The sequence below is a fragment of the Podarcis bocagei genome, assembly GCF_964188305.1.
Source record: "Podarcis bocagei genome assembly, chromosome: 3".
In the NCBI taxonomy this organism is placed as follows: Eukaryota; Metazoa; Chordata; class Lepidosauria; order Squamata; family Lacertidae; genus Podarcis; species Podarcis bocagei.
In genome coordinates this window covers 17736070-17758682 of record NC_138127.1, presented here as the reverse complement: position 1 = coordinate 17758682, position 22613 = coordinate 17736070, and the positions used below count along the sequence as shown (strand labels likewise).

At 42.5% G+C, this 22613-nt stretch overlaps 1 protein-coding gene across 2 annotated transcripts in view; it reads left to right on the top strand.

Moving 5' to 3' along the window:
* Nucleotides 1–22062, top strand: part of ELOVL5 (ELOVL fatty acid elongase 5) — a 74032-nt gene extending 51970 nt beyond the window's left edge. For both annotated transcript variants that reach the window (XM_081189215.1, XM_081189214.1), the window contains exons 5-8: nt 14424–14595; nt 17292–17416; nt 18252–18386; nt 19486–22062. In XM_081189215.1, the coding sequence (XP_081045341.1) occupies nt 14424–14595; nt 17292–17416; nt 18252–18386; nt 19486–19617 (564 nt within the window). In that variant the 3' untranslated portion in view covers nt 19618–22062. The remainder of the gene's footprint in view (nt 1–14423; nt 14596–17291; nt 17417–18251; nt 18387–19485) is intronic.
* Nucleotides 22063–22613: the final 551 nt, after the last annotated feature.

The window sequence follows — 22613 nt, the reverse complement described above, 5'->3', positions numbered from 1 at the left end:
CCTCCTGTCCCCCCAAAACAGTACTTCTGTCTTGTCAGGATTCAAACTCAATATATGAAACATCATCCATTGGTTCCCTCTGGTGTCTTATAAATACATACAATTTTGCCCAGACTTTTCTGGACCAATAAGGTTAGACCTTGTCATTACTGGATTTTTGTTTTTATACGACTGTCTATGTTTGTATCTCTGTTTTTAGGATACTGTTTTATTGTTTTTATGTTGCATTATTGGACACCACTTAGATGTTTTTAAATACTGAGCAGTTTAGAGGTTCTCTTAAGTAAAAAGCAAATAAAAAAGCTCATGTGGTGTAGGATAGGCTAAGAAATAGTAGCTTTCCCAAGATTAGTCAGTGAAGTTCATGGCTAAATTGGGAATCCTGGAAGAGCTTCTCCACGCTCTTTCTTTCCTGGGGTGTTAGATGTTGAAGTCTTAGAGTGAACCCTACTGGAACATTTCTGAATCCTGCCAGGATATCCCAGACAGATTTCTTTACCTGTCAGTGTCCAGCAAACAAAATGTTCTTATAAAAGCAAATCTGAAATTGGCCTGCAGTCAAAAGAACTGGAAAACCATGAAACTATTTTTAACTTGTCTCTCCCTCGGAACATAGTGCCTGAAAATTACATCTCCCATTATAGCCAGTGAACAAATAAGAATCATAATTGCCTAATTCCCTCATTTTCAGTTCCTTTGTTTCTTATAGTACTGAACACTTCTAAGGAAACACTTTTTGACATTTGCATGTGACAGTTTGAATGGAGGAACAGTAATAACTAGCGACAAAGAATGAAGTATCTCATATCCTTCGAGAGGACTCTGTGAGACAGATGTAGTGCACAACTCATTATATAAAATGATAAAATTAGATCACAGACAGAAGCAGTGTTTTAAAACCTGAAAAGAAATGACCCTGTTACAAGTGTCTGCATTTCAAAAGCAGCGAGTAACTTGTTTAGTGAAGGCTACAAGACGATTCCACTTCTGTGTTGTTTTGCGGCATCCCAGGAAAATCAGCTGTCTTCTTCTGTTTTCCATGTTAGTTTGCTTTAGCTGATGCAAATCGATAAGCTTATGCTTTTACAAGTTACCTTTTAAAAAAAGAAAAGAATGAAAGATATTTCAGATGTGTAGATGTTAAAAGCATGAGCAGTATCAACCCAGGTATCTTTAGGACGCTGTTATGGGTGTCACCAACTTGACTCAACTAAATTTTGGACGGCTAATTTAGTTAGTGGTGCCAAAACCCAGTAGGCCAAGGGTGGGGAACTGCAGGACCAGGGGCCAATTGTGGCCCTTCAAGTTTCTTTAGGACTTTTTGGTCTGGTGTAGTCCCAGAAGTCCAATACGACATGCCTTTTGGGTTCTCATGCCTAGAGCTTTTGAAACATCACTGAAAGGTCAATCCATGTAATCAAGCCAATGAGTTTCCTTTCTAACTTTCAGAATCTCCCTATTATGAAATTTGGGGCCACTTCAGATGTCACAATCTTGGCCTGATAAACCATGTTTTGTTCAAATGGGAATGAGCCATCCCCTGTATACATTCTCTCACCTGCTTGGATGATTGTCTTCAGAACAGATGTCTGGGTTCTTATACCAGAGTTCTCTGTGTCATCCAAACCAGAAAGGGTGATTGGTTCTTACCAAAGAACCAGATAGGCACTTACCAAACCAGGAGACATAGCACCAAACAATGAGGTGTCTTGGATTTTGTGTGTGAAGTGTATGGGCTTAAAATGGACAGTAGTGTTCTTTCAATTTATTGAAAGTAGACTTAGCTGTTTTCTTCATCTTGCAACCAGCAGGTTAGCTGAAGTCTACACACTCTTCTTTCTTCTTTTCATTGACATTATAGAACTAAGATTAATATGTTAGGGAAGAGATGATGTTATACGTTGAGAGGGATTCCATAAAATGGGGGACAGTATCATCATCATCAGATTTATGTGCATTGGACTGAAAATCAACTTCCTGTGGAGAGAAATATGGGAAAGATTTCACGCCAAATAAAAGTTCTAATTTTTCCAAAATCGGCTCTTCTCCATACAACAGTGTGGATATCTGTTTGCTCACCTTTCTGAACTCCAGTTTGGTTTTCAAGTTCTCAGTGTCAGGCATGAGGTTGAACAGTTCCGTGTCCTGTAACATCATCTTAACACAGGTTTTGGCATGTTTGTGGAACAAGAATTCTTCGTGATTTCACATTACGGTTGCTTGCTTGCAGCAGCAGCGTTTCTCTCCTTCCACATCAGCCCAATCTTCTGTGCCTCATTCTCCCCAGCCTGGAGGAAAGCAATTTCCTTTTAGGGAATACAGTAGCACAATCCTCTGTTTGTCGCTCAGATTGTTCTTCGGAGATCACAGTAGCAGTGTAGAGATTAAAACCTCTCCCCTGAGTGTCTGGGTGCACCTGAGGTACACTTTAATAGGCTTCTAAATCATTGCCTCTTTTGCTTTAGTCACTGTTTTGGTTTTATGACTACAATCCAGAGCATGCCCGGGGACTTAGGTCCTCCCAGAAAGCACCTTACTTTATTTTGAACAGCACACATGCATTGCCGGCTGTTTTCGAAACTTCCCTGTCTTGGGGACAGCATAGGAAGCTGCCTTCAACCTAGCAAAACTAACAACTCTCAGGTCAAGACCAAAGCCCTGCTGAGAACATGGAGCAAGTTACCCTGTTCTGGTAATGTAGCACCCTGCTTGTGGTTAACGCTTAGCTGGAATGAAATATTCAACGCAGCAATAGAGAAATTAAAATAATTATTTATTTGTCAGACAAATAAATGAGAGGCACAGTGGTATGTGGTTACCAAGCTCTGGCCTGGCCTCCTGCCATTATGGCCAGCCCTTATATTCCCTTAATCCAGCCCCCTTTGCTCCTCCTGTGGCTGCCTCTGTCCAATCAGCCTGGTTGGATTTCCTATTGGCTGATTGCTATATCCAATCCTAAAAGATACACCCATATCCTCCTGTCCTTATAAGGAACACAAAGAGCTATATATTGTTACATCTATAAATGACAAATAAGCAGTAATATATCTTACATGTGTCTCAACAAGGAATCTTAATTACCAGCTCACCTCTTGCCCTCCTTGCCCTATTGCCTTCTAAAACAAATGGTTAATCTTAAATTTTTATCTTAAACATATGTCAAGGATCTTGAGTTTCACATCAACATTGAAAGATATCCTTCATTTGAAGGTTTCCAAACAAATGTCTGACAGCCATATATCAGGACTGCCCAGGACTGGCGTCTTCCTGTCTGGCTGGAGGGCTAGACTGGTGGCTGACTTAATTTCAAGATAAATACAACTCTTCTAGCATTTGTTAAATCCTTTGCATAATTACATTTAAGCCAATACATTTAATACACAACACAAGTAGCCTCTTAAAAGGAATAAGGTCTTTTTAAAGTAGAGAGAGAAAGAAAAAAAAGAACTCAGTTTAAAACAGTTTCAGAAGAAACCTCTTTAGTTTACATTCCCCCCCCCCTTCAGCCAGCTGCTTCAGCCAGCTGCTTTGTTTCCATTAGCTCTTCCCAACATTTATTGAAACTCTCTCAGTTTAAGAAAGAAACAGCTTTAAAAGACTTCCCAGCTAGATGCTTCTCCATTTGGTCTTGGCCTTTTTAACCTTAGAAGATCTGGCTCATTTTACTGGGAGGCACATTGGCATTATTTTTCTATTTACCAACTATTAATTATGTTTATCTCTGCCTTTTTTATCTTCTATAACATGTAGGGTCAGTGCCTTACTCAGTCTGTAATTTCAGCTTTTACGACTTTGAGAATTGTTTTCTGCTATCAATCAAGGGGCCCCTTTGTCTAGGAAAAACATTGCCAGTGTTTTCTTAAGCAGCTAGCCTTCTTGCCTGGCATGAAACTTTTGAAAATCTTTTAGGCTCTCTCTTTAATATACAAGTCCTGATCAAACATTAATAAAATGCAGGCTTATGCCTGATGCCTCATTCCCCCCTTTCAAGCTCAAGGACCTTCGTCCCAAGTGTCCTTGATAGCTTGACCTTCATCATATTCCTGAGGTAAAGCTCTGTATAGGGCCATGATATGAGGTAGAGTTTCATTTGAAACCATCTTGCTAATTGTACTTCTAAAACATGAAATGATACATGGCATCATACATAAAACCATTACCACTACTGTCAAGAAAAACAAGCAAGACAATAGTATCCCTTTGAGTCCTGTGACATTAGGTAACCAATTGGTGAGCCATCCCATATCCCATCCTTCCCATGTTTGTACTGGGACATGTGCTATATTCTCCATCTTTGTGGCCAACACACGGATTGCCTCACCATTATCTGAAATGTTAAAGCAACAGGCATTCCCTGTCAAGTTCAAGACTCCACATAGGCCTCCCTGCTTGGCAAGTACATAATCCATTCCCATTTTCAGCTGCAAAATGGCGGCTCTACTTTCATCCAACTGTTGTGCAATAAGTCTCAAACTCTTGGCCGTTGCATTGGTTACAAGTTCCACTACTGCTTGCAATCGAATTATTCTGTTTAGATTATAAATAGGATCCCGTGCCCCTTGTATGAGCTCACCAGGATTCCAGGAGGCAGGATCATAATAGGCTATAATGCGCTCTGGTGGCCAATCATCAGTACCGCTCCAACTTTGGGTACTTCCTCCTGCTATATGAGAAATATCAGCGTTTCTTCGTGTACGCTTGGCCAAATTAGTGGGCATAATCCACATTGGTGGTAATACCCATCCCAGGAAACAAGTCCCACTCCATTTGGAGGGGAGTTTCTTGTATGCCCATTCTCCACATATCCACCACAACCATCGGGTCTGAGGTTTTTGGTACGTGGAGTACAGAAGGCGAAATATCAAAAGAGGTAGAGAGTTCACAGTGCAGTATGTTAGATTGCCTTTTTCTGTCACAGTTATGTTCCATACCACTTTCCACGCATGAATAAAAGGAGGTGCACAGGGCAAGGCATTCCGAGTTCGATAGGTAGTATCGTGTGCCCAGGTATTCTTAATATTATCCCAAGTATAGTGACAATGAGAAGAGCCTATCATGGTAGAATCAGCTGCATTTGATGATTTATGTACACAGAATTCCCCTTGTACAGGTATAACTCGTAATGGTTTAGTTGAGTTCCATCCGGGGAAATTCTGTATTTCTGTTTGGTGTGGTATTTCGCTTACCATACCAATGGCATCTAATGGTATCGGTAATAAGGGCATACCTCCCTCTGAATCATCTGGCCCAAGAGAGCAAACAAGGCAATTGGTCCTATTTGCAACATTGGCTACCATTTCAGCTAAACCTACCCACATATTGTGGTCATGGCGGAATCCATATTTAGTCAATTTGGTCAGATTCAAGGACCCTTCCCCTTCCCAAGGGATCAGGATTAATAATAAAATCATGTTGATGTCTAGCATATGCATTCCTTCCACAAAAGATTACCTTATTGTGATAGCAAATAAATATTAGTCCCAATATAACTCCCCCAGTGACAGAAATGGGGAACCACCAAGACCAAAACATATATCCCGAGGATCCCCAATGAGTAATATCTCTGATAATTGTTCCACAAGGGGGGGGGCATTCAATTAATTGTATAAGAGAATCTGTCCTTTCACAATCGCTGGTTCAGATGCTCCTCAAGCTTCAGGCGTGCGCAGGTCAGCCAGCTTCCAGGTTGTGGCTGCAGCAGGCCGGTCGTCTAATGTTGCCCGTGACCTAGCCCGTTCCCGGTAGGGCTAGATACAGGGGTTTTTGGAGAGAGTCAGTTTAAGAGGATTAGAGGGGTCACCTTTGCACGTCCAACTGCCTTCGGACTTCTTCAAACGGGAGTGATGAATCCAGGGGGTCACCTCAGCTACCTTCACCGCTGTTGGAGTAGAGAGCAAGACGGTGTAAGGTCCACGCCACTTAGGTGCAAGTGGATCACGTTTCCACTCTTTCACCCATACGCTATCGCCAGCCTGGAACTGATGAATCGGCTCGGCAATGCTGCACGGCGTGCGCTCGAGGGCCCACCTGTTAAGAGAAACAAAAACACGGGAGAGAGATTGCACTTGTCCCTGTGTCACATGGTCTCCTATTTGTTTAAGATCAGCTGAAATATCCTGAACAAAGGAGGGCGGTCTCCCATACAGGAGCTCAAAAGGTGACAACTTAAGTCTTTTTGTGGGTGCACACCGAACACGAAACAGTGTTATGGGTAACACATCTACCCATCCCAATCCCGTTTCCTGGGTTAATTTTGCCAATTGGGTTTTCAGAGTCCGATTCATTCTTTCAGTTTTCCCTGAACTCTGAGGCCTATAGGCTGCATGCAGTCTCCATTTCACTTGTAGGACTCGACATACTTCTTGTACTACTTGATCAATGAACGCTGGCCCATTATCACTTCCAATGCATCTAGGTAACCCAAACCTCGGGATCAATTCAGTCAGGAGTCTCTTAGTTACCTCTCGTGCCTTTTCAGTTCGGGTGGGAAAAGCTTCAACCCATCCGGTAAGAGTATCTACAAACACAAGGAGATACTTGAATCCCTTAGAAGGGACCAGCTCTGTGAAGTCCACAATTAGGCTTTCCATGGGGACATATCCCACATGTTGGATTCCAGGAGGTTGTACCGGTCCCTGCCTGGGATTGTTTTTAGCACAAAGAACACATTTCTGTGAAATGCAAGTTGCTAATTGTGATAGGTTAATAATATACAACTTCCGACTGAGACTCTCTCTGGTTGCAGTACCGCCAAGGTGAGTAGATTCATGATAATTTCTTACAATTGTGCCTGCTAGATGATGAGGTACATAAATCCTATTGTCCGGCAGGATCATCCAACCGTCCTTCACAACTGCTCCTTCCTGTTCAGCCCACTTCCTCTCTTCTGGGGTATAGTGAGGTTTAACTTCTTCTGGAACTACCTCTGGTATGAGGGCTGCTATAAATCCTCCCACAGGCTTCTGGGCTGCCTCTCGGGCTGCTTTGTCAGCAGCATGATTTCCTCTGGTTATTGGATCCCTTCCTCGTCCATGACCTTTGCAGTGCATTACAGCAATCTGTTCTGGAGCCCATACTGCTTCTAACAGGATTTCTACTTCAGGTCCATATTTCAAGGCCTTCCCGTGGGCTCCTATTAGACCTCTTTCTTTCCATAGAGCACCATGTGCATGCAGGGTTAAGAAGGCATATTTAGAATCAGTATAGATGTTTGCCTTACATCCGGCTGCCAATTGCAGAGCTCTAGTTAAACCTATAAGTTCAGCTTTTTGTGCTGAGGTGCCAGCAGGCAAAGCTTCAGCTTCCACAACTTCCTCATTGGTGACCACAGCATATCCTGCTCGTCTGGCACCTTCATGCAGGTAACTGCTACCATCAGTATAATATACAACATCTGGATTTTTCAATGGTTCATCTTTCAGATCGGGTCTACTGGAATAAACTTCATCCATTACTTGGAGACAATCATGTGATTCTTCATCATCTACCTCTGGTAGGGGCAGCAAAGTCGCTGGATTGAGCATATTCACTACTCGTAGATGAATCCTGGGATTTTCACACAATAGGCCTTGGTACCTAGCCATCCTTGGGTTCGTTAGCCAATAACTACCCTTATATTCCATGAGCGTCAGAACAGCATGAGGTACATTCACATACATCGTCTGGCCGAAGGTAAATTTATCAGCTTCTTTGACAAGGCTTGCAGTGGCCGCTACTGCCCTTAGGCATGGAGGCCATCCTTTTGCTACTGAGTCCAATTGTTTTGACAAATAAGCTACTGGACGGTTCCAACTTCCTAATCTCTGGGTCAGGACTGCCGCTGCAATCCCATTCTGTTCATGTACATACAGCTGAAAGGGTTTTTCCGAATTAGGCAGTCCAAGGGCTGGGGCCTCCATAAGTCGTTGTTTGATAACTAAAAAGGCTTGTTGCTGCTCAGGTCCCCATACGAATGGGTCCTTTTCTGCACCTCGAGTGCTTTCATGTAAGGGTTTGGCCAGACTGCTGAAATCAGGTATCCATAGTCTACAAAACCCTGCTGTTCCCAGGAATCCTCTGAGTTGTTTCCTTGTGGTAGGTTCCTTGATAAGGCAAATAGCTTCTTTCCTCTCTGGTCTCAATGCTCGTTGTTGGTGTGAGATGTCAAAGCCCAAATATTTGACCTTTTCTAAACATAACTGTGCCTTTTTCTGGGAAACTCGGTAGCCAGCTTGCCAGAGCAAGTGGAGCAGTTCCTCTGTACCTTCTTTACAGGTATCAAAATCCTTTGCTGCTAGTATAAGGTCATCTACATATTGCAGAACCACCTTTTCTCCAGGTATTGAGGGGTAACTTGTTAGATCCTTCGCCAAGGCAGTGCCAAATAAAGTTGGGGAATTTTTGAATCCCTGGGGCAATCTCGTCCAGGTTAGCTGGCCTTTTGTTCCTGTCAAAGGGTCTTCCCACTGGAAGGCAAATATAGGTTGGCTCTGTGGTGCCAGCCGGCAACAGAAGAATGCATCTTTCAAGTCCAATACAGTAAAAAATGTTGCTTCTGGTGGGATCAAACTCAGCAGGGTGTATGGGTTTGGTACATTTGGGTGCAAGGTCTCGATAGCCTGGTTTACGAGCCTCAAGTCCTGCACTGGCCTGTATTCATCTGTCCCAGGTTTTCGAACAGGCAAAAGGGGTGTGTTCCATTCTGATTGGCAGGGCTTAAGCAGACCATATTTTAATAAGCGGTCCAAATGTTTCTGGATGCCCTCTGCTGCTCGCCGGGGTAAAGGATATTGCTTTACAGATACAGGGGTAGCCATAGGTTTTAAGGTTACTACAATTGGAGCTATATTCTTAGCCATTCCTGGGGGGCTATTTTCGGCCCATACTCCTGGTGGCACCTGTAGAGTTCGGAGGAGCTTGTTTAACTCTGTATCCAATGTGGGTTGGACTTGCAGGGCTGACATTAGGCGCCATGATTGTTCCTTAGGTACTGAGAGGGAAATTATTCCTGCTGCCTTTGATGGCAGTTTCATTTCTGGACCTCGAGGAGTGAAGGTGATTTGGGCCTGCAATTTGGATAGCATATCTCTACCTAAGAGAGGTATTGGACACTCAGGTATATACAAAAACTGGTGGGTTAAACGATGTCCCCCAATCTGGCATTCCAAAGGTTGGAGGAAAGACCTCTTAGCTGACTGACCAGTGGCACTTTTAATGACTACACTTTTGGATGCCTTTTTCTGCAATAGTTCTGGGAGTACTGAGTATTCAGCCCCAGTATCAATCATAAAGTCTATTAAATGGCTTCCTAATTGAATCGTGACCGTGGGCTCCTGGAAGCCTAACTTTATGGAGTCCGGTCTTTCCTAGTCTTGGGTAAAATCCTCCTCTGCCAGTCCAATGACATTGTCCCTACTCCGTCCTTGTCCAGGTCTCTGATATCTTCCATCTCTGATCATTCCCCGTCCTCGTCCCTGGTTTCTTGGGCCGGAGCCTGGGCCTGGGCCTGGGCCTGGGCGTACTTCTTCCAACCTCAGGGGTTCAGGACATTCCCGCTTCCAATGACCCTCCTTCTTGCAATTCGCACATTGATTCCTTCCCAGTGGTGGATTCCTTCCCCGCCCTCTTCCTCCATTTAAGGGGCGGTAGTCTTGCTTCACTGCTGTGGCTAGCATTACCATCTTTTCCTTCTGCCACTTCTTCTTCTCTTGTTTCTCAGCCTCATCCCTATTCCGATAAACTCGGCGTGCAATGGCCATAATTTGGCTCATCAGCATCCCTTCCCATCCTTCTGATTTCTGAATTTTCTTACGAATGTCAGAAGCGCACTGGGCCACAAATGTAGCAGTAATCATTCTGCTGTTTTCAGGGGCTTCAGGGTCAAAAGGAGTCCATATACGATAGGCTTCTTGCAGCCTCTCTAAAAAGTCTCCTGGACTCTCATTTGGTTTCTGTTCTACTTCTGAGACTTTAGACATATTAGTGGGCTTCTGGCATGCCCTGCGGATACCTTGCACAAGCGTCTGGCGATAGGTGGTAAGTCTGGCCAGGTGAATTACATTGTTTGGATCCCAATTAGGATCTTCCAAGGGAAAGTTGTCTTGGAGATGACGGTCAATATTATAAATATTTCCCACTCTGGCCTGCTCACGCAAATATATCTGTGCCTTTTCAATTATGTCTCTCCTTTCCTCAGTGGTGAACAGAGTATTCAGGAGCTGGCGGCAATCTGTCCAAGTAGGACTATGAGTATTTATTATTGAAGTCACCAAGTCCATCATAGCCTGAGGTTTTTCTGCAAAAGATGGGGTGTGTGTTTTCCAATTCATCAGATCCGTAGTTGTGAATGGAATGTACTGGAGGGTCGAAGTTCGAGGTGGCCGTGGTCCGGGTTGCCCATTAACCAGCACAGGCTCCTCAAGTGCATCAAATACTCTTCTGAGAGGGGCTACTACGTGATCTTTCTCTTCGCTTTGCTCTAGGGGCCTCAAATCATAGGGGATGGTATTTGTCCCAAGGCGTTCTTTTAGCAGCTTTATACGCCTGGCTGTATTGCTTGCTGACCGATTAAGGTCTCCCTGTAACTTCTGTAATAATTCTCTAGGATTTGGATGTACAGGAGTTTGGGGTAGGCAATCAGTTGTTTCACTAAAAGAGACTGTAGATGGAGTTCTACTGGGACTCACAGATGGAATAACCGCTTCTGCTTGGGCTTTATTATAGGCCTCCAATGCCTCCTGAAGATATTTATCATAATCTATCAAGGAATCAAGTTCTGTGACTCCAGCCCCATTATTCATTCCACTTTCTTGCCTTGGGGTTACAACTGGTGGAGTGTTTGGATTAGGCTCCCTTCGATGTGGAGCATAGGGTGGAGGTGGAAGCAGCTCTTCCTCTGGTCCCTCAAAAATGGGTTTGAGTTTATTTGGCAAGATTCCTTTCCTAGCTTCGGCTTTTACAGCCAATAATTTGCATCGTTGGACTTTGCATTCCCTTATCCATGGAGGATTTTTATTTAATGTGCTCAGCCAGGAATCTATATATGAAAATTGTTCTGGGCACCCTCCAGTTTCTTTGGCGATGTTAGACCAAAGTTTGCTTACTAAATTTATATCAAAGGTTCCTTGAGATGGCCATTCAGTATTTTGCTTTGGCCACTCTAATTCACATAACGTTCTCAGGCGCTCTGGCGTCATTTTGACTCCATATGCCCCTGAGAAGGCTTTCTTAAAATTATTTAACATACATTCAAGAGGTGTATTTTCCCCTTTTGAACCCCCAACTCCCATTGTATGGCCCTGTGAAGTATCCACTCAGTCACTCACACACACGCTTCGTGGGTTTCCTTGCCTGGTGAAGTCGCCTTACCAGGAACCGAAGTACTGCCCACTCCACACTCAGGTCAGCTACAGATTGCTCTGTACTTTCTCACACATACAATGCGCTAGATACTTCACCACACACTACCTCCCATTCTTCCCTTTTCCCCCACCAGATCACCATCTGATGTATCCAACCACCTAGCGTACTCAGTTCCCACTTACTGAGACGCAGAAGTTTGATCAAGACTTCTCTTCCTCCCAGTTAATTGGAGGGCCAAAAATCCCTTTGTGCACTTACCCTTGGTTGGTTCCGTTTCCCCCCGGTCCGTCGCCGCCAGTGAGCAGGGTATCAGACAGACGAGACTTCTGCGTCCCCCCTGGAAAAATTTACCAGTGCGCGCTTGGGTAAGCAATCAGTTGTCTTCTCTCTTGTACCCCGCCCAGTGAGGCGAAGGGGCTGCGTTCCAGCAGACCACTTATCCGAGTCACGGGAGCACCATAAAATGTAGCACCCTGCTTGTGGTTAACGCTTAGCTGGAATGAAATATTCAACGCAGCAATAGAGAAATTAAAATAATTATTTATTTGTCAGACAAATAAATGAGAGGCACAGTGGTATGTGGTTACCAAGCTCTGGCCTGGCCTCCTGCCATTATGGCCAGCCCTTATATTCCCTTAATCCAGCCCCCTTTGCTCCTCCTGTGGCTGCCTCTGTCCAATCAGCCTGGTTGGATTTCCTATTGGCTGATTGCTATATCCAATCCTAAAAGATACACCCATATCCTCCTGTCCTTATAAGGAACACAAAGAGCTATATATTGTTACATCTATAAATGACAAATAAGCAGTAATATATCTTACATGTGTCTCAACAAGGAATCTTAATTACCAGCTCACCTCTTGCCCTCCTTGCCCTATTGCCTTCTAAAACAAATGGTTAATCTTAAATTTTTATCTTAAACATATGTCAAGGATCTTGAGTTTCACATCAACATTGAAAGATATCCTTCATTTGAAGGTTTCCAAACAAATGTCTGACAGCCATATATCAGGACTGCCCAGGACTGGCGTCTTCCTGTCTGGCTGGAGGGCTAGACTGGTGGCTGACTTAATTTCAAGATAAATACAACTCTTCTAGCATTTGTTAAATCCTTTGCATAATTACATTTAAGCCAATACATTTAATACACAACACAAGTAGCCTCTTAAAAGGAATAAGGTCTTTTTAAAGTAGAGAGAGAAAGAAAAAAAAGAACTCAGTTTAAAACAGTTTCAGAAGAAACCTCTTTAGTTTACATTCCCCCCCCCTTCAGCCAGCTGCTTCAGCCAGCTGCTTTGTTTCCATTAGCTCTTCCCAACATTTATTGAAACTCTCTCAGTTTAAGAAAGAAACAGCTTTAAAAGACTTCCCAGCTAGATGCTTCTCCATTTGGTCTTGGCCTTTTTAACCTTAGAAGATCTGGCTCATTTTACTGGGAGGCACATTGGCATTATTTTTCTATTTACCAACTATTAATTATGTTTATCTCTGCCTTTTTTATCTTCTATAACATGTAGGGTCAGTGCCTTACTCAGTCTGTAATTTCAGCTTTTACGACTTTGAGAATTGTTTTCTGCTATCAATCAAGGGGCCCCTTTGTCTAGGAAAAACATTGCCAGTGTTTTCTTAAGCAGCTAGCCTTCTTGCCTGGCATGAAACTTTTGAAAATCTTTTAGGCTCTCTCTTTAATATACAAGTCCTGATCAAACATTAATAAAATGCAGGCTTATGCCTGATGCCTCAGTAACTAGTGCACAAAGAGAAGGGTGTCAGAAAGCCACATATCCTATTCACCAACCTGTACATCTGCTGTGTACTCTGGCCCAGCACATCATTGGATGTGGGCACATTAAACCCTGTTCAGGAGGTACTCTACATCTTTGTGGACGAGGCCTTCTCTCAGACATGACTGGCCCATGAGTCAGCATTTAAGGGGCCATGTTCAGTATCTAGAGATAAGAATGGAGAGGCCTCCTCTGCCACTCGGTCAGCATTGCCTCGTGCAACTCCCACCTTCCTCATCTGCCTGTACCAGCCTGATGGCCTCCTTGCTGCATCAGGTCAGAAAGAAGGCAGCACTGGTACACTGGGCTGGAGCTGCCACTAAGTATTTGTGCCTTCAAGTATCTTTTAAGTTTGTTTTTAAAAGTGGTCCTGGGGATAGCTCAGCCTGTTGAGCATGAGGCTCTTAATCTCAGGGTCGTGGGTTTTAGTGCCACGTTGGGCAAAAGATCCCTGCATTACAGGGGGTTGGATTAGACCCCTCCCATGGTCCCTTAGGACTGTACAATTCTGTGATCTATATTTTATTATGTCTACTTAGTTCCAAGTCTGTAGACTTTACTGCTATTTTCTTATGACTACTTTATGTGAACTGCTTAGAGGTGTTTTTTTAAAAAAATAAGTGGCTTATTCATTTTGATAGATGATAGATAGATAGATGATAGATAGATAGATAGATAGATAGATGATAGATCATGACTGTCACACTGTATGGGTGAGTACCCAATAACCCAATTTTCAGTCGCCTCTGATGGTTGTTGACCATCAACCAAACTTGGCTAAAGCATTCTGCTGGCTCTCTTCCTGAGATCATCATTTCTGAATGATGGTACTGTTATTGGCAAAGCATATTATGTAACACTAAGCCATCATTTGCTCATGGCTTGTTGAACAAACCATGGTTAAAAGAACCTCAGAGACCAGACAAGCCATGATTTATTTCTGCAAAGCTTTGTTTCCCACCTCCTGCTCTTGCCTCATGCCTCCGTAGCTTGGCGTGTTCGACTGCACTTAATGCAAGCCATGGCTTCACATGCATCAGCCAAGCCATGGCTTTAAATAGTGGTTTGTTGCTACAAAATAACCAGGGTTAGTATGCTAGGCTGGATTCAAATGAATGACATAGCATTCTGTTTGAACTAGGCCTATATTGCAATGATTATTGATCACCAGGATCTGTGGGGCTGGGCAGGGCAGGGCAGGGAGAGATTATTTGCTGGGTTGGTAGAATTTGCCATGAGCTGTCTTATTTCATTTGCTTCTGTGGAACAAATGCCTGACCTCTTTCCTCTTCCTTTTAGATCATACGTGTCCTTTGGTGGTACTACTTCTCAAAGCTCATCGAGTTCATGGATACTTTCTTCTTTATATTACGGAAAAATAACCACCAGATCACCGTTCTTCATGTCTATCACCATGCAACAATGCTTAACATCTGGTGGTTTGTTATGAACTGGGTGCCTTGTGGCCACTGTAAGTATTCTTGTAATTCGTGACGAGAGACCTGTGCGTGTGTGCATTTCCTGAAAGACTCGTTCTGTTTGAAGAGGGTGTGTTAATGCACACCTTCACTTTTTGGGAAAACAGTCTCCTTGGTTGGAAATGGGTCGGGTTGTGCTGGTTTGGCAGCAGCTTGTTACAGCAACCTCCTCCGCAAAGCTGGGTCAGTTCTGTGTGTCTCCCTCTGTTCTTTCAGCTGTTATCCAACTGCTCTTAGGGTTTTCTTAGCAAGCCATCGACTTTGCATACAAAATTTCTAATAACTTGAAGCCAAAGCTTTCATCCATCAAGCTCCTGGTCTCTGACATGGCCTTTTAATTTGTTCTCTGGTCAAATATTACTTGCAAGCTTGCTCTGTGGTTGGCTGGCAAGCTGGATTTGTTATAGTACAGTGGGAAACTGGCACTCCAAAAGTCTTCAAAGAACAGTGCTTGGGAACTGTTGTGGTTCCAAGTGATCATAACCAGCCTCAGTAGAACTATTTTACCTGCTTCCAGCCTGCTCTCTCTCTTTTAAATATAATGTTTATTAACTTTCCATTTTATAACATTTAAATACACCCTTATTTTTCCACAGTAATTTTTTTGCTCTTACGAGCTATTCGACTTCCCTCCCACCCACCTCATGGTTACCACATTTCCTTTCTATCTCATAGCATTTGTATTTTTTCCTACTTATCTTTCATCATTTTAATTGTCACGTTTTCAAATAAATATAAGAAGGTATGAATCATAATCATTACAAGCCTTTTAGATCATTCCTGCTAGTGTTGTTAATTCTTTGTGATTGTCCTTCAAATATTGTACAAATTTACCCCAGTCCTTTTGGAAAGCTTGATCATGCTGGTTTCTAATTTTCCTGGTCAGCTTTGCCAATTCTGCATATTCTATCATCTTCGTCTGCCACTCTTCAATCGTTAGTAATTCTTGTTGTTTCCATCTAGGAGCTAAAAGAGTCCTTGCTGCTGTAGTTGCATACATCAACAGTTTTTGATCTCTCTTTGGCATTTCTTCACCTACTACAGTCATACCTCTACTTATGTATCCCTCCGGATACGTAAACTTCAGGGTGTGAACGCGGCAAACCCGGAAGTGTATACTTCCGGGTTTCACCCCGCATGCATGTGCAGAAGCAGCACCTCCATATATGGACTTTTCAGGTTGCAGACGGACCCCTGGAACGAATTAAGTTCGTATCCAGAGGGTCCACTGTATACCCAATAGGAACGCTTCTGATTTTTTAACAAACGCACTCTCAGCCTGTTCTCTTTTTTATTGTAATTAATCTTTGCATTTTAAAAAAATGTGCTGGTAAAATTGTAAGCCCACATTTGAGCATTTCTTTTAAAGGAAAGGCAGGAGAAAATGAATCTGAATGAACAACGACACTTGCAAACTGTACAGAGAATATGCAGAGCTGGCAATCCAATGTTTGTAGCTGCTGCACCAGCCCATTGAAAGAAAGGGATGAGGAAACAGTTGCTGCTTGCTGCACTTTGATGCCCTTGGTGGCATCAATTCTTTGATGATGCACATCTGGGTGTGAATTCACATTGGGGTACTCATTCAGCTGCAAAGCATCGGGTGCAGCAGCCTCTGCATATACGACCTGGTGCAGATAGGGCTTCCTGTTTCCATCTCTGCCTTACTATGCGGATGGAGTGAATGTCCCTAACCTGAAGGCTGAAAGCTTGTTGTTGCATGCAACTGGATTCAGGATCAGAGCCTGTGAAGGAGCTGGCAATCTTGTTACCATTCATGTTGTTGTTTTATTGTCTTAGTCATGTTCGTGACCCCATGAACCAGAGTTTTGGGAACTCTTACTTTCTTCTCAAAGCTTCTCCTTTTTTATGTCCATGGAGTTTTCTTGGCAAAATACTGGTTTGCCAGTTCCTTCTCCAGGTGGATCACATTTCGTCTAAACTCTTGGCTATGATCTGTCCATCTTGGGTGGCCCTGCATGGCATTGCTCATGGCTTCTCTGAGTTATTCAAGCCCCTTCGCCATGACAAGCCAGTGATCCATGAAGGGGATTACTATTCATAGCCCACCTCTTAAAAACACAGTCCAAGCCAGTCTTAGGAGGGGAGAGACATTGCTCTTAAGGCAGTTAAACTCAATTTGCATGGCAGATCTGACTTTGGACATCTGTGATTCTCTCTCTCTCTCTCTCTCTCTCTCTATATATATATATATATATATATATATATATATATATCAATCATTGCCTTTGCAGTTTTGTGTTAAGTTTTTGAGAAGTTCAGCAGGTCAGAGGAATTGAAATGGGGCAGGGGCCGGGAAATAAATGAATAATGAATTGTAATAAAGGGGAAATGTAATAGATAAAAGTATGTTATATATTGCAGAAGGAAAGGGTAGGAATGGAAACACCAGGGAGGGAGAACAGGAAGTCAACTTCTTCTTCTTCTTCTTCTTCTTCTTCTTCTTCTTCTTCTTCTTCTATGAAATTTGTATTAAATTTGAAGTTAAATTGTTAAAAAAATCTTTGAAAATCAATAAAAAATTAATTGGCAAAAAAGAAAAGGAAAGTTCAGCAGGTCAGTTTAGTGGTTTAAACTTGCATAGAACAACAGTTCAAGCATGTTTGCTATAATGCATATTGTTGCAAAAAAATAATAATCACTTGGCATCTCTTTCTATTGTTTCCAGCCTATTTTGGTGCCACCCTTAACAGCTTTATCCATGTCCTCATGTATTCCTATTATGGGTTATCGGCCGTTCCATCCATGCGTCCATATCTTTGGTGGAAGAAGTATATCACGCAGGGGCAGCTGGTGAGTAAATGGTGCCTCTGTACATTCTTTTTTCCTCATATGCTTATGGTGGCTGCTTATTTTTAACTCAAGCTAGCAGATATTGTGTGGGAAGGATCAAATGCTCTTTGGCGAGGAACCATGTGCTGTCGATTGTTGGGTGACCTGTGTGTTACTCTATGGGGGACATTTAGTTATATAATGCCCCCTTCAGACTGGATGCCACAATCTTTTTAAGATGACGAAGCTACATATAACAGAAGTAGAGAACCATTTATACCCTAGCTACTCCTTACAAACCTCTCACTTGTGCACCAAGTCACTTGTAAGTCACGCTTTACTATGCTTTCCTAACCATGGAGGAATGGGAGCAATACTCAGCTCTTTTCACTGTCTAACTCAACCCTTGTAAACTTAAGACCAGCCACATGATATATTTTTAAGCAGTGACCATACAGTAGAGATTGCAGTAGCTTCCTTTGTTTTCAACGTGAGCTGCCTTGGGAAGGTGATAGATTTTGAGATACATAAGTAAACTTGTAGTCTTTCCTCCCCCTTTCATAATATTGACATGCTCTCTACTTGCGAATACTTGAGCTTAATTGAATGGCACAGCTAAGGGGCCAAACTTGTACAGGGTGTGCGGTACCTACCCATCTCCCACTTGGAGAGCAATGGGGTCTTCCAAGGGGCACAACCACCAATCTCTTACAGCCAAGTACAAAAGGCAATTTAAAATCTCCACATTCATACCCAGCTATACTGCTACATAGGGAATGGTTTCAATGTACTCCTTTGTTTGTATTCTTGTTCATCCTTTCATTTTTCTTTTCTTTTCTTTTTTTACCTTTAACAGACTCAATTTGTCCTGACAATCTTCCAGACAAGCTGTGGAGTGGTTTATCCTTGTCCATTTCCCCTGGGATGGCTGTACTTCCAGATAGGCTACATGATCTCCCTAATTATCCTTTTCACAAATTTCTATATTCAGGTAAATTAAGATTTATTCCTCTTTTTTGTTTTTGTTTTTTGCAAATGTCGATGAAGAAAATAACAACTAGAAAGTTTGTGTATCAGAATGCACTTCTAAAAATTAGTGGACAGTTGGATCCTAGCAGTAGACATGGTTAACTTCCCAGGACCACCACCAATAGTCAATTTTATAATTACTTTGGTGTTGTAATGCAGCAGTAGGAAGCATTCCCTGCCTGCCAACCGTACGCAAAAAATGGAGATGGGAACTTGCACTCTCTCTTATGCACTTGCTGCTGTGTGAGAGGATTGGCCTTCTCTGTCACCACTAGAATCTTACGTAATAGATACAAGGGGCAGTCAATTCCTATTGACTTACTTCCCCCCCCCCCCTCCAGTGTTGGTCCAAAAAGCATTCTATTCTAATAAGAAAATAGTAGCTATAAGTAGCGGATAGAGATACTATATATATTTGTTTTGTTTGGCTGTAATGCTAAACAAGCCTTCCCCAAACTGATGTTCTACATATGTTGCTGGACTACAACTGCCTTCATCCCTGACATTGGCCATATGAAATGAAACCATAGTTTAGTGTTGCAGAAATGAACTCATGCATTGCCCAAACATGGGGAGCTAGGAAACTTCCACTTCAGTTTTAGATTAACCACAGCCTTCTGTGTCATCAGCAGACTGGTTAATCTTAACTATGGTAGGTTGAAACCAAGCCAGCTTATAGGTTAAGAAACTGGCTTGTTTCAACAAGCTGTGGTTAACATTAACCATAGTTTAGGGGCACAAAGGCAAGACCCTTGGTTTCATTCTTGCCTTTCCTTTGGCCACTCTTCCTCCCACTAGTTTGCAAACAAACTGTAGTTTCCTGTTCCATTTTATATGGGAAGTTGTGGTTTGTACAAACCATACCTTGCTCCCATACCAAGATATCAAAAAGGGATGTTATGTTTTGTCATTGAATCTGAATAGGGTGTATGCTTCCTAGTCTTACGTCCATATGAAGGGGCAAGATGCTTGTTAAATAACAAAATGAAATTGGCAAGTTTGCTGCTTTGTTGCTGTGTGGGGCGAAAGCTCACTACTGACCTATGTGATTATTTTTTTAGACTTACAACAAAAAGGCAGCATCCAGAAGGAAAGAGTATCAGAATGGTTCCATGGCTGCTGTGAACGGGTATACAAATAGCTTTTCTTCCCTTGAGAACAATGTGAAGCAAAGAAAACAAAGGAAGGATTGAAGACCAAACTGAGAAGCCATTTTGATATTCCGGGCAACAACAACAACAAAAATCATCTGATTGTAAGCACAATATGTGTTGTGCACTGATATAATTCTTGACAGCTACTGTAGCTATTCCTGCCTAGAATAGTGTTGATTTATGTAGGACTTAACAAGTGCAAAACATCCTAGAAACTAGCCATAGGCTCAAGTTGATGGTGTTGATCATACTGGGTGGTCACAGACACGAGTGTAAACTGTGGAAGGGAGTATTATTGTAGTATGTGTGCATATATCTATATATAAATACATAGATATATTCGTCACTGCAGTTGCCTTACTAGTCAATATGATAGGTGCTGAAAATTATGATTCACAATTTCAAGACTGTAATCCAAACTCATATTTTTTAACTGTAGATAATGCATGTGATTGTGATTTGTACAACAAAGGTTTTTTTGTCTGTGTTAAGGTGTTTTTCCTCCCCCAGTAGTTGAAAACACACATGCCTTAAATTTGAAGTAAAGCAGGGCCCAAAACTTAATACTGGTTTGAAAATGTATGGAAATGTTTTGACTCTGGGAGCGACTTCTCACGGGGCTGACACCCAGTTACCAAATAGACATGCTATAGTGTCTGTTGTGAATGGTGCACATGTGTAGAAAGAATGGCTTTCCCCCTTCAAAATGCTTGTTGGGTGGTGGCTGGCATAAGACAGCTTGCACATACTCATGGGCACTCTTGATCAATGATGCAGCCTGTGTGTGTGCCCCTGTATTTGAGGGTCCCAAGAACAAAATGGACTATTGAGAAGCCATCCTAGATGAGTTGGGCTCCTTTTGTGAGTCAACTAGAAGTCTGCTCTGCGTTGCACTGAAGTTGGAGTAATTCTCCCACACGTGATCTTTTTGAAACGAAAGATTCATTGAAAAAAGCTGGACTCTTCATTTCAGTCACAATTTGTGCAGGAGAAAAACGTTTGATTGTGCTTACTGTCTTTTTAATTCCATTATCACAAGTCTGCAGCAGTTTGGTGGTTCAGTTTGATTTTGTCAACTAGGTTTTAATTTGCATAAGTGACGGGGAAGTTAATTGGCACTTAAGCAGCATCCGTACCTGAATGCCGACTCTCTCCCCTTCTTTCAGCATTAGAGAATGCAGTGGGGGGGGGGGAGAGACATCTTGCTCCCTTTAAAAATCGACATTCCCAAGTTGTAGCCTGTCCCTATTAAAGTTGCCACAGAAGTGTGAGATGAACCACCTGCGGCATTTTTCTTCCCTATCCTTCTGACCGGGAACTGTGTAGAAGCCACAGCTGGTTCATCCCCCCAGTTTGTTAAAAGTTTTAAAGATGTAAAAGTGAATCGCCAGGCTGTGTCCTGGCCAGCCAACCATTGACATACCTACAATTTAACTGCAAAGCAGTTTTCTGACCATTGCGCAAGTTGTCCACATTTTCCATTGTTTGACAAAACTCAACTTGCAATTCTTAGCTGGTGTTTTTCTTGCTCTTTGCATAGAAAGCTTTGAGTCGGATTCCAACAGCCACTGGCAGAACAGGGTTTCCTTCACTTCCCTTTTTCTTAGAAAGCTGACCCGGAGTTCAGCGGATCCTTGAGAATGATAAGGATGGGGTGTGGCTTGTGGCAAGGGGGGCTACAGCTGAGGGGAAATGGGGAGCTCCCTCAGAGCAAGTCGAGATACCCTTCACTCATATGGAGTCAGACTTCAGATCCAAACCATTGACTTTAAAAATGTGCCTATAGCAAAGGTGTGTGTGTGTGTGTGTGTGTGTGTGTGTGTGTGTGTGTGTGTGTGTGTTGGAAAGTGTGCAAATTGGGCCATGCCAGACTTTTATTGTTGTCATGCGAAAAACCCTTGGAAATAGGTTGGTGATGAATGTCTGTTTCTTAGTGTGTGTTGTGTATTTCACCTGTACTTCCTCAGCCTGTTAAAGGTTTATTAAGAAACTTGTATAAAGTGTGTTGGAAACCTCCCCCCCTCACACACACTTGCAATGTCATAAAGCAGGCACCTTTAATGGATATACTATGTAATTTGGTGGAGTTTTAGCCTACTAACTTGTTGGTCATTGAAATTCATTTGTCTCAAGCCATCCTATTGCTTCCATCCCCCAAGTTTATATATTAATTATAATTTGATATTTATACAAATATCAGTTTTACCATGTTTTTGCACAGCTGATATTGGGGGAAATTAATGTGTTCCCTAATGGGCTCCCATATTATTTTTATTTTTTATTTTTTGCTTGTTTTTGAAACGAGAGGCAGAACCAGTTTATGTTTGTCTGCTTTATGTTCTCAAAGCTTGTGTGTATGTATGTGTCCTTGGTTTCTAGGTACTGATTTGCAAAGTCTTTACATATTTCATACAGCAGCTTCATCATTCAGAATATGCTGTCTAAACATGTGTGCTAAAAATAAAAAAACTAGCTTGTCTGAAATATCGACATTGTCAACATTTTGTGTTTTTAATCATTAAATTGTTATTGAGTACCTGTGCCTGCGTTTCAATACAGTGGCATCTTAGTGGATTTGAGAAGCTTTGCCGTGGAAGTGAAATTTTCATTCTTAACAGTTCTGTTATGTGCAAATGAAGCCATCAACTGACCACTAAACCATGGCTTAGTGTTACGTGGGTGAGCCTGCATGAGCCTATAAACACTGGGCTCATGTAGTCCCTTCTGCCACATGGCTTGGATAAGTGATTTACCTAAGTTTAGTTTTGCATAAGTATTAAGGTAAAAAAAAAAAGGTAAAGGACCCCTGGACAGTTAAGTCCAGTCAAAGGCAACTATGGGGTTGCTGCGCTCATCTCACTTTCAGTCCGAGGGAGCCGGCCTTTGTCCCCAGACAGCTTTCCAGGTCATGTGGCCAGCATGACTAAACAGCTGCTGGTGCGACGGGACACCGTGACAGAAGCCAGAGCGCACGGAAACACCGTTTACCTTCCTGCCACAGGGGTACCTATTTATCTACTCGCACTGTTGTGCTT